At 34.4% G+C, this 13,101-nt stretch overlaps 1 protein-coding gene across 1 annotated transcript in view; it reads left to right on the forward strand.

Moving 5' to 3' along the window:
• Positions 1–3,601: 3,601 nt before the first annotated feature.
• Positions 3,602–13,101, forward strand: part of LOC121374790 (sodium- and chloride-dependent GABA transporter 3-like) — a 30,373-nt gene continuing 20,873 nt past the window's right edge. The window contains 1 exon segment of the mRNA XM_041501900.1: positions 3,602–3,824. Coding sequence (XP_041357834.1) covers positions 3,602–3,824 — 223 coding nt within the window.

Below are 13,101 nucleotides of genomic sequence, written 5' to 3' on the forward strand. Positions count from 1 at the left end.
GGGACACACCCTAGTTACGGCTATTTGTTAACCATTACGGCGTTGCTTTTCGCTATTAAACCCCATTTTTCACAAATAAAATTGCACTTTACTTACATTTTATTATTTAGAATACACATTTCCATTCACCTGAAGTGCTTTTTGGTAATCCTGATGTTTGTGAAACAACGAAATGCATTTTTTGCATTTTTTCACAAGACGTTCTGTCGAGAAAAAACCGTTAAGCAAGCGAGTTCCAATCTGTTTTTAGAGGGGATATTTCCATTTCAGTGTCACAGACGTTGGTATATCACGTGACCGTTATCATTTTGGTTCGGTTTGTTTTCTCGTGCACGGTTCGCGCAATCAACATCCGATTTGTTGTTGTCCATTTGTGAGATTTTTCTTCACAGTTCGTGAACATTTTCAGTAACAATAAAGTTCAGACAAGTAAGTGTCTCAGTATAAAACGTTACAAACCCTTAAAACCAATAATTTTGCTAAGTCTTACGACATCTGGAGAGGGGATACAACCAGGACATAACGGTTGGAACATGTCCAGGAGAGGTGAAACGAATGCACCCCAAGTCTGTGAACTTTATCGTGACGTAGGCATTGTTGTGCTTCGAGCGACATCTACCGGTGACATCAGAATACTAACTTTCAAAATTATTTCAAGCAATTGGGACATGGGGATTCCCATGGTATTTATCGATATAAAACCTGCTTTTTCACTCCATTTGATAAAAACGTGATCTAAGTGTGTTACAGGTCTGTAGATTAACCAAATTATAATTTATTTTCGCTGGATGGAACTAGGGTGTGCGGCTTTAGATATATATATAATACATAAAGAGTATTGTTAGAGTAAATATGTTCAGATTCACTGTACATGTTTGCATACAAAGAGGAGGTAGAGAAAGAAGATATATATATTATCTTACATTTTCAGTGCAATCAAAGTATGTGATATTTTTCAGATCACATACTTTAAGAATTTGATAACTTTGCAAATTAGATGTAAATTAGTCGAGGTCTCGGCACTAGGTTTATTGACATTTAAGCAAACGTACATGGTGACACTCCATGATTGACGTATGCATTCATAGTCATCAAATAAAAACATTTCAATGGCAATTTGACACTGAAAGCTGTCCAGCTTCAGAAAACAAAAAAATGTTAGGCATAACTTTATTTTGATGTAAGGACATCCAAAATGACGTTATTCGAGTTTGACGTCATTTCCATTCAAAAATACACCGCGCCACATATTCTTACGTCATTTGAATATCTAGTAATGGCGGACTGGAATTAAAGTTGCGTGTACAGTTTACAAAAACACGTATTAAGCTTGAGCTTATATGATAAAAAGATTATTACCATCGTGTATTTCGGTATCGTCAATATCATATATTAGGAATAAAAATAATGTATTATGCTCGCCAGATATATATACAGAGAGAGAGAGAGAGAGAGAGAGAGAGAGAGAGAGAGAGAGAGAGAGAGAGAGAGAGAGAGAGAGAGAGAGATGAAATAAAACAGGATAGCAAGATAGTATTAACATTAAAAGGCAAATGAGCATACACGCACACATACACAAGCATGCAATATAGTTTAATGAAAATTGTATACATATCATTCGTTTCCTATCAGTTGTATTGTAGTTCGATTAAACATGTTCAACTAACTTGGTAAAACAAATTGCTAAGACTGTTCTTACTAAAAATAAAAGTTTTTTCTGTAGAGTATCTTTATTTTTATTTTTTATTTTTTAAATATATTTAACTTTATTTTTATATATGAAATACTAAGCTACAAGTAGCAAGAGATCAAAGATATTTTCTTTAAATCCAAATATGACTAGTTCGAGAGACGGTTTTAAGTTACATAAGTGATTAAAGTACTTCCATAACCAGTTTAAAAACGAATTCCAAAATGTTTTAATTTAAGTTGTTTAAATTAAGTTACATTGCCCAAAAGGATGTTGTATTTTTTCTTTATTTATATTACAAAAGGTACATGTCTCAGTATCAATAACTTGTAGCTTGAAGGCAAAAATATTTACTTCTTTAATTTCAAACAGTTTAGAATTATAGTTAAGTTTAGTAGTTTCAGCTAGATCAGTACTAAAGGTAATCCCATGTGATTTAAAAGTGGAAGGATTCCATTTTAAATGAAGCTTTTGTAAATATTTGACTACACCGTTCTTAAATGAGCCAATCCATATGACTTCAGATTTATCATAATTAATTATTAGTCTAGATAATTTCGCAAATATATTCAAAGTATTTATTGTCAATTCGAGGGACTCTCTGCTGCCATCAAGTATAAAATCTGTGTCATCAGCGTACTGTGAAATGAGATATGCTTTATGTTGTACTGACATTCCTTTAATTTTCATATTTTTGGGTACAAGTCCTGCCAGTATTTCTACACAAAAGAGGAATATACAAGGCAGTAATGGGTCCCCTTTAACATTTGGCTTTCAGCAACGTCTGTGCTCACTGGGTGTCAAGAATGCTGACTTCCGAAATGAAGCGAATGCAGATTGAATGTTCGGAGGAGAATCTCAAGCTGACGAATCTGAACAAGGACAATTTTATGCTGCATTTAGTAACCAGGGATGAAACATAAGTCCCAAGAAATATTTCAAACCGTTGATTTAGTTTAACAAAGGGGTGGGACGTAGCCCAGTGGTAAAGCGCCCACTTGATGCGCGGTCGGTCTAAGATCGATCTTTGTCGGGCTATTTCTCGTTCCAGTCAGTACACAGCGACTGGTATATTAAAGGCAGTGGTATGTGCTATCATGTCTGTGGGATGGTGCATATAAAAGATCCCTTGCTACTAATGGAAAAATGTAGCGGGTTTCCTATTTATGATTATATGTCAAAATAACTAAATGTTTGACATAGCCGATAATAACTCAATTAATGTGATCTAGTGGTGTCGTTAAACAAAACAAATGTTTACGTTTAATATTTTTAAAATATCAATATAACATATCATGTACACGTCTATATCAAAACACTTTAAAATATTAGTACCATAAATTGAACAACCTCACTGCAATTGCAATTAAACATTGCTTAATTATTGTGATGAGTATACTGATTTATTCAACACGAGGTGTTTCGAATGCAGTCTGTGCGTTTTGCATATGACTAAAGAAACAAAGAAATGTTTTATTTAACGACGCACACAACACATTTTATTTACGGTCATATGGTGTCAGACATATGGTTAAGGACCACACAGATTTTGAGAGGAAACCCGCTGTCGCCACTAATGGGCTACTCTTCCGATTAGCAGCAAGAGATCTTTTATTTGCGCTTCCCACAGGCAGGATAGCACAAACCATGGCCTTTGTTGAACCAGTTATGGATCACTGGTCGGTGCAAGTGGTTTATACCTACCCACTGAGCCTTGCGGAGCACTCACTCAGGGTTTGGAGTCGGTATCTGGATTAAAAATCCCATGCCTCGACTGGGATCCGAACCCAGTACCTACCAGCTTGTAGACCGATGGCCTACCACGACGCCACCGAGGCCGGTTTGCATATGACTAGGTGTACGAGTAAGATGTATTAAGATTACGTCTGCACCAGATGTCATTAGACAGTGATGGACAAGGAAACCAAACAGGAGAACCTTCAGCTAAATCATCTACTGTCACGACGGCATGACGTTGGAGACGGTGACGACGTGCAAGTCGAGTCTGACGATGAAAGAAAAGAGAGGGGGCAATGGGGAACAAAGCTGGATTACATACTATCAATGGTCGGTTATTGTGTTGGATTAGGAAACTTGTGGCGGTTTCCATATCTTTGTAACAGAAACGGAGGAGGTACGTTTAATATAATTATAGTAGATGATAATCATAATCATGATGATGATGATGATTATGACGACGACCATGATGATTGTGACGGTACATGTTCTTAATTTCTTTTCGCCTGTGGCGATATTAATTGTTTTAGAGGGCCGTGTGCAGTTCCCATGCACTTAAGCCCAGGTGGCCAGTAGTTACGTAATACCTCCGCGAGTGCGGTTTTTACAACCGTGTTTTGGCGACTGGCGACAGAATGTCTGGTCATCTAAGAAAATATACCGACTCTGGGAGAGGTGGAAATATCAGATGATAGGTGAGGTACCGCCTTGTACCCCCAGGCGATATTCGCTGTCTCTGAGAGTTTTGAATAAATAGCTAGGGTTAGATATATCGGGGAGAAACAAAAGGAAGGCTCCAGGGGATCGCTGTCCGTCCGGACTGGTAATTATATATTTTCTGCTTTGTGTATAACCTTGATGTGATTGATGTGACTTTAAATATTTTAATACTGTATTATACCAATATTATTTAGACGGTGCTGCCGGTCATCTGACGTAGTAATACTGTAGGCTCTCCGTTCTGATATATATATATATATATATATGTATATATATATATATATAAAGCTTAACCAGTCATCCTGGAGGACCTAGGTAAACTGTAGGTTATTGTCTTTATTGTGATAGGTACCAGTATTAATTCTGTGTTACAAGGTTACTGAATGAGTAGTTAGGGTTAATTAAAAATTAACCAGTTTGGAATAGAGTTGTAATTCCTTTATTAACTAAGTTCTCCTGGAAGCGTTTCTCCATTATCACACGTGTCTGTGTTAGCGTTTCTCAATTATCACACGGTACTGAACGAGTAGTAAGGGTTAATTAGAAATTAACCAGTTAGGAATAGAGATGTAATTCCTTTATTAATTAAGTTCTCCTGGAAGCGTTTCTCAATTATCACACGTGTGGGTGTTGTGTCACGGTGAAGTGATTAGCATATTGTGTAAACTAGACACCTAGAGATTAACTAATTAAGTGATCAGTTCTGGGTTGTTATTATTTGTTGTTGTTAATTAACTACTGCGTCAGTACATTTGTCAGCGAGGGTTAATACAGATTCCAAAGTGTATTGTGTTTTTGTTGTGTTTTCTAGTGAACTAAACGTGCTATAATAATATATACTTTATATAAGATCTTATCTCTGATCATACCCAGACGAGCCAGCGGGTATAACTGCCTGTTACAGAGAGATCTAATAGATATACAGTTAGGAGAGATATTTGGACAATCGTGTTTCATTCAGTTACGGGTATTATAGGATCCCCGTGACAATGATGTTTTATATTACCAAGTTTTATTCTTTTTAAAATTGTTTTGTTTTTTTTATATATATTATATTTCTCTTCTTTTTTTTCAGAAATATTAGTTAGGTTACAGAAAATTAATTTTTAAAAACAATAAATAATAAAATGAATAAAAATTGGTAATATAGAATATTTAATTACAAAATTTGTTAATGACATTGACATAATAGTGATATGAGATGGAACAGAAAAAAATGGCGACATCTAACTAATTTTTTTAATCACCCTTTCAATTTTGTTCGCTTTTCAGATCTTATGGGCAAAGATCCAAAATTGATTCAAATACGATTTTAAAAACTAAAAAAACAGTAGTAGGTGTGAAAATTACCAAATGTTTGACATCCAATAGCCGATGATTAATATGAAATGTGATTGGTCACAGTAATTTACTTTATTGTGGATTGACTTTCACATCAATTTGGAAAATATGATAGATAACTTTCATGATAAATTTAAATCTGTTGAATCGCTTATACATATTTGGTCAAGTAGAACTTTCACACTGGTGGGATGAAATGAATATTAAAATCTCTTGAAAATTGAATCATTTATTTTCCTCTCTTCCAAACTGACCCATTAGCCGTATACAATACTTTCAAAAAAACAAATTAAATTGTTATTTGGAAAGGTAAAGCATTATAACATTAATACAGATGGAGGAATTAAAGTAGCAGAAATCCAAACATTTATTACGGCACAAAACGTGTTTGGGTTAAATGACATTTTAAACCATCATGTTCTTTTAAGTTAATTAAACAGTATTGCAATAAATTTTTAACAATTAAAAAATAAAACAAAAACTATTTTTGTTTTTTTATTTCACCATAAAATACAAAATAGAACTGATTCCTATTGATAAAAATTAAAAGAAAGTTGCCAAATCCCAATAATAATTTGAATCTTAACATAAATTCCAAAGGTATTTAACACTTTATAACATTTTTTAAATAAACATTTTATTTAAAATAGGAGGAAGGATTAAATTCGCATATCAATACTGATGACTAGGAAATTTATAAACACAATACTTTTTCTGCACAGACAGTACGAAATGAAACTGGTTTCCTTTAAGTCTACTCATAGAGTACTCCTAAAAATTAAGTTTCACTCTGAATAATAATAATAAAAAGAAGAAGAAGAAGAAGAAGAAGAAGACGAATAAACCTGATACAATATAGTCTAGGCAGTATAGTGAAGGACCCATCACAAATTTCAACTGCATTCAACTCTGTATGTGGTACAAAATGTAGGATATAAAAAATATTAAAAATGTAGGATACAATACTCAGTAGAACAATTTTACATTTTACATTGACAATATGCTAGCTAAAATAAGTTTGGGGACACTAGCATTTTAATTTTATGCTTTTGTATTCAAATGGAAAACTAAATTATGAGAATAACTTTAACAGCTACCTAACACTTCAAAACTGTTCCAATATTAATGTGAATATGATGATGTGTAATATGCTTACAGTACAGGCTCCAATGATGTAACAGTTGATTCATCGGTCCAAAGGCTGGTATGTACAGAGTTCGAAATAATTTTCATTGTCACTCGCTAAAGCTGAAAATTATTTCACTCGGGACATAAAAAATATACGAAATGGAAGCTCGTTTAATATTCTATAAATGCACGGAAATCAGTTTAAATTAAATGAAACTAATAAAAACCTTGAAAAAAAAACGTCAACAAATTTTGAAAATGCGTCTAGACTTCGTGTCTCCTTTTTTGCCACCGAAGTTAGTTTGAAATGTGCCTAACTTTAAATAGCGTATTAAATATTGTCGTGCCCGTCATTGGAGAGATATGTAACGGAACATGTTACCTGTTGTTTCATGTGGTCAGTAAGTTCGTAATATTAATTTGAATTGGTATCAGTGTATGTATTTACAGGATATAAAACAAGCTTCCATTTCGTATCATGTTTATGTCCCGAGTGAAATAATTTTTAATTGTCGCGAGCTTTAGAGAGTGACAATAAAATTATTTCACAAGGGACATGTACATGATACTAAATGGTAGCGAGTTTAATATCCTAATTATTACCCATAATCGATCTTAATTTATATCACTCAACTCGTTTGGTTGACATTCCTGTCTGGTTGTAGTGCGCAAATCGATGACGTCGAAGTGTTACGTCCTACTTGGCACTTGGCGTATCACTTTGATCTGGTCCAAAATAGTTTTAACCATATAGGTAGTAATAAGTGCTATTACACATGGAACACGTACAGAGTGTCACAGTGTCTGTGTGGAACGGCATAGTCAAGGGACCTTCTAAAACTTGCATCATAACATCACTTTTTCTGATGTGTGTGTATATATATATATATATAGAGAGAGAGAGAGAGAGAGAGAGAGAGAGAGAGAGAGAGAGAGAGAGAGAGAGAGAGAGAGAGAGAGAGAGAGAGAGATTATTATACTCGTGTCAGGATTATTGTTACCCGAGCGAGAGCGAGGGTAGGCCTAATACATGAATCCTGACACGACTTTCGTAAAATCAATACGATTCACACGCGAGTGTAATAATTTCTTTATTATCCTCATTATCCTAATTATTATATTTATGAATAGCAAGCAAGGATCATGTCAAAACGTTTCAAATGTAACTAGAGAGAGATGACGAAACGACGTCATTTTCCGACATGACGTCATTTTGGTGAGCGTTTACACACGTCTAAGACTGGGGAAGCCGTATTAATTTATGACGTCGGTTTCCAAAATCACGTCATTTGTTGTAGACATGAAATCAGAAAGTCTATGCCAGAGACCATTGAACATCTATTTTATGATTGTTATTATGTTAAAGGATTTTCGGAATATGTTACAAACTGGATATACAATACTGTAGGAGAGTGCATAAATGTAGATACATATATTGTCGTTTTCGTTTTTGGGTCTGGTAAAGAAAACAAATACATTTGTAATATATGGGTTAATTAGTAACATAAAATATTATATTTATACCATGAAATACAAAAACAAACATTAAACCTGTCTGACTTAAAACCTATAATTAAAGAAAAGATAGAAACTGAAAAATGTATTATTTAAAAATGGTAATTATAAAAAAAAATTAAGAAACGATGGGAGAAGTGGTATAATTTATTTCATGCAGCATAAAGGCTGATTAAATTGATAAAATATTGAGATATATTTATTTCTAAAATAACTTCTTCGCACTTTCTACTCTTCCGAGGCTGAACGTAGCTTAATGGTAAAGTGCTCTTTAATTAATGTGAGTTCGGCCTGGGATTGATCACCGTCAGTGAGCCCATTGTGCCAGTTTTTGTTCCAGCCGGTGCACCACGACTGGTATTTCAAAGGCTATGGTTAGTGCTATCCTCTCAAAGACTAACTATCAAAATTACCAAATCTTTGACATCCAATAGCCGATTATTAATAAATTCATGTACATTTATACATTTAAACAAAACAAAACTTTAATATTGCCATTTTATATTCTGAGGACAATAGAATAAAAAACAATTTAAAAAAGAAAGAAAAAGGTTCGAGCCGCTGTCCTTGCCACACACCTCATGAGTCATCTATCTGTTCAGGACAGCGTCATTAAAACTCGATGCCAGTACACTGTGGCTAAACCACCACCGAGTTTTTCGTTGTTCCTGGCTCCCCGTCGGTGGACCCATTGGGCTATTTCTCATCCCAGCCAGTGCTCCACAACTGGTGTAACAAAGGTCGTGGTATGTACTATCCTGTCTGTGGGATGGTACATATAAAGATCCCTGGCTGCTAATCGAAAAGAGTAGCACATGAAGTGGCGACAGCGGGTTTCCTCTTTCAATATCTGTGTGGTCCTTAACCATATGTCTGACGCCATATAACCGTAAATAAAATGTGTTGAGTGCGTCGTTAAATAAAACCTTTTCGCCCTCGTTCCTGGCAGTATTTACAGAATGATGCATCGTCCATTAAGCGGAACCAAATATTTCGGTCTGCTGGGTTGTCTTTGTACGTGGTGCAGAACTTCATTACCTGATGCTCATTTCAGACACCATCTGGCAACCTTCATATATAATACATGCAAAACCGAGCATAACCTGGGTGATTGTTATTCTGAACATTTCTATCCCGCATTCGTGTTTTATTGTCTTATAATTACCACGTCCTCAACGCCGTACATTATATTAATTCGATCATTTATATGCCTATGCTTGGATTATTTTAGTTTTGGATTTTGTTGTTAATTATTTGGTTTTATACTATTCACTAAAGACTCTTGTTTTTCTGACAACATGAAATGAAGTTTTCAATTTGTTTGTATTTCAAAAACTCTTTCTTTTGCTCGCTAGATACCATTTTCTAATGTACTCGTTCATAAAAATAGTATTAAACTGAAAGTCGTGTAGTATTCTCTATATAGCACACTTCTAACGTAACTTTAGTTGCTATAGCATCTGCAGGCTTGCGACGACCGCGGCTATGATATTGGCATCAATGATCATAACGTGTCACTGTAATTGACATCGCTGAATGTTATTAACCTTGTCGGTGAAGCGATTACAATCGTATTTAACGTTTCCTATAAAGCACACTTTCTTTACAAACTTATTGCCTTAAATTTTACAACTTATCAGCATACATAATAAATACAAACATACATACATACATACATACATAGATACATAGATACATACACATATATATATATGTAATCACTCCCCACCAGTATACTGTACATATCGTGTGTGTGTATGTGTGTGTGTGTGTGAGTGTGTGTGTGTGTGTGTGTGTGTGTGTGTGTGTGTGTGTGTGTGTGTGTGTGTGTGTGTGTGTGTAATGCACGCACGCACGCACGCATACACACACGATATGTACAGTATACTGGTGGGGAGTGATTTTTACATAATATGGTAAATGTCAGAAACACAATTCAAACTTTATATAACCATACACTTTAAAACTAGATTAAATCAAATTATTTCTTAAATTATTTGCCAGAATTACATATTGCCCAAGGTTATTGAGTTCTTTAATGTTTTTAGTAGTTAGTAGTTGAATTAGTTTAAAAATACTAGGCCGTCTGTAATAATACGTTTTAATAAATGTTTGTCTCAGATCAGTCTATTGGTATACTGCAGTATAAAATGGAATTCATCTTTGATTTCATTGGAATTACAGACAGTGCATAGTCTTTGGGGGGTTTTCCAACATTTTTATATTTATCAAATTCTATATTTAATTTATGAGCACATATTCTAATATTTGCTCAATCTTTTAAATAAAGCATCGCTATAGTTTTGTTTCAAATAGGTTGATAAAGACTTCCTTTTGATATTGTTTTTACCCTGCTATAGAATTCCTGTATAAATACATCCCGTAATCTCTCTATTATTATAGTAAAAATATCATTATCTAACTTTTCTAAATTCCATATATAACTTAAACCAATCCTGCTGAGTTCCTGTCTGATATTCGTTAATCAGTTGTCTTCATAATGCTGCATTTCTACATAAAGAGCCCGTAAAATACAATTATTTATATTACATAATTTAATTCTTAATTTCCTCACTATTTCCATAAAAACTATATGGTTCTATTTTTTCCAATGAAGGTCAAGGTCATTTTGACGTTGTTCAAGGTCAGTACCAAAAATTGACAGTGTGAGAGGTGTTTTTTCTTTAGAGCATTGACATGTAGTATATCGATGGATAGCTTGTGGTGAGTATTGTACAGATAAGTCAATATCATGTGTATATATATATATATATATATATATATATATATATATATATATATATATATATATATATATATATATATGGTATACAGGGTCATAAAACATGTTAATTTTTAATTAAATATAGTTTTAAAAAGTTTCTCTTTTATTCTAAAAAGTTTCTCTTTTATTCTAAAAACATATGCGGATTTAGTTTATATTATGAAATTTATATGTATCCAAATTATATTTGTTTCTTAGGCATAATAGGGGAATATATGGCATTTTTATTATGGTGAGCATACTATATTACCTGTCCTCAAATATTATGTATACATTTCAACTGAAAGGTTTCACTCAATATTAACATCATCATCCGATCATTGGAGATTTATTCGATGACTGTTGTGGCAGCCATTTTTTTAAAATGGCCACTTTGGCTGCCATGAAAGCCAGTGCAGGTGTCAGAATTGAAAACATTTATTGTGTTTTACACACTTAATTACATAGAGTTACATATATAAGTCCATTACACATCTTGTAGTTTACTGTTTAATTACAATTGCATGGGGTTTTGGGTTGTTCTTTTTGTTGTTTGTTTGTTTGTTTAATAGCTAACATTAAAGATTTACATAGTTTAAACAGACTAGTATACATATTTCAAGGGCAGAATCATAATTATTGCCAAACGGGGTTCTTTGGAGAAGGGTTATGACAACCTTGTCTCTTTGGCAAACATTCGCAGGATTCATATTACACTGGTTAGTACTTACGCCCGATGCACATATTGCAGGCATGAGCCTTGTAGGGCATATGAGTCACATGCACTTGGACTAATGTTTGAATGGTGTGGTGGGGATAAAAGTGAGATTATTTCGTGGTCTATATTCCATGATAACCATCACCCAGTCAGTACTACCCATGAGGAGAATGCGACCATCATTTCTCTTGTATGGTTTGTTTTGTTTGTTTGTTTGTTTGTTTTTGTTGTTTTGGGGTTGGGTTGTTTTTGTTGTTTTTTGTTGTGTTTTTTTGTTTTTTGTGGGGGTTTTGTTGTTGTTGTTTTTTTGTTTTTTGGGGGACGGGGTTGTGACGCAGCCTATTCATCACTCAATGTGTGTGGTGAAGATGGAAATTAATTGGCATTCTGAATCCCACTACCAAATGTTCATAATCATCCTGGACCACCTGTTGTATGCCAATAACAAACGGATCGAATGTATATTATGTCCGTTAAGTCATAGTGAGTATCACTTAATTCATTATTGTGCTTCTCGCATGCCTTCATATGAATATGACAGCTCTCAATGTGGTAGTAAATCTTCTTGAAGATAGTGAATTAGTGGATATCCTAGTATATATAGGCTAATGTTGCCTCTTTGGGATTCCTTTCCCAAAACAACCGCTATTGTGCCACATCCTCACCATCCTACAGTAGAAGGTATGTATGGTTTATATTTAATGTCGGTCTGGTGCAATCACAGAAGTAAATCATGAACCCCATTCCAGTTTTGTTTTCCAGTTCTACAGTTGGAAATAAAAGTAATGCTCTTTCTCTGAACATTTGAAAAGCCAACCTTTTTTTATATAAGTATTTTATCATTATTGGTTTCTTGAAACAACACAAACTAGGTGACTGTCGGTCCATTTGCAAGATTTGGTAACACTTAATGAATACATTGCTGATGTATATGGTGAATTTTGGCAGGGTGTTTCAAAGTGAAAAGCAACATTATAACCATTCTCTGCGCAGCAACATCAGTGAAACTGAATATTTTTATAGCCATGGTTTTTAATGCTGGAAACACTTTTCGATAACTGGATGTCCACGTGATGTCTTGAAATCTAGGACCTGAGAGGTATCTTTCATTGGCCATGTTACTTTGGCTGCTGTGACAAAATGTTTTTGTTCATTGGTAGGAGCAAGAAAACATACTGGGCCACTGTGAGGCAATAATTTAATACAGATGTCTGTGCTTTAACTAGACCGGCATCCTCAGAGCACGGAAAGTGCTTTTAACCGTAATACAGCATGCAAGAAAATGCAGTTAACCATAATTGCCTTTACCAATTAAATCGACACATGCCTTGCGTTTGAGTACCATAGAGCTAGAAAACGTTGGTGTACCAGGCGTTGGGCACTGGTAGGTACTGCCCTTGCGTGTGCTGTAACCTCACCGTGGTGCAGGGGTGTAACATTCTCTTTGAGAATGGCCAATACAGCACAAAATTGAAGTTTTGAGTAGAA

This window comes from Gigantopelta aegis, chromosome 6 (assembly GCF_016097555.1).
Source record: "Gigantopelta aegis isolate Gae_Host chromosome 6, Gae_host_genome, whole genome shotgun sequence".
In the NCBI taxonomy this organism is placed as follows: Eukaryota; Metazoa; Mollusca; class Gastropoda; order Neomphalida; family Peltospiridae; genus Gigantopelta; species Gigantopelta aegis.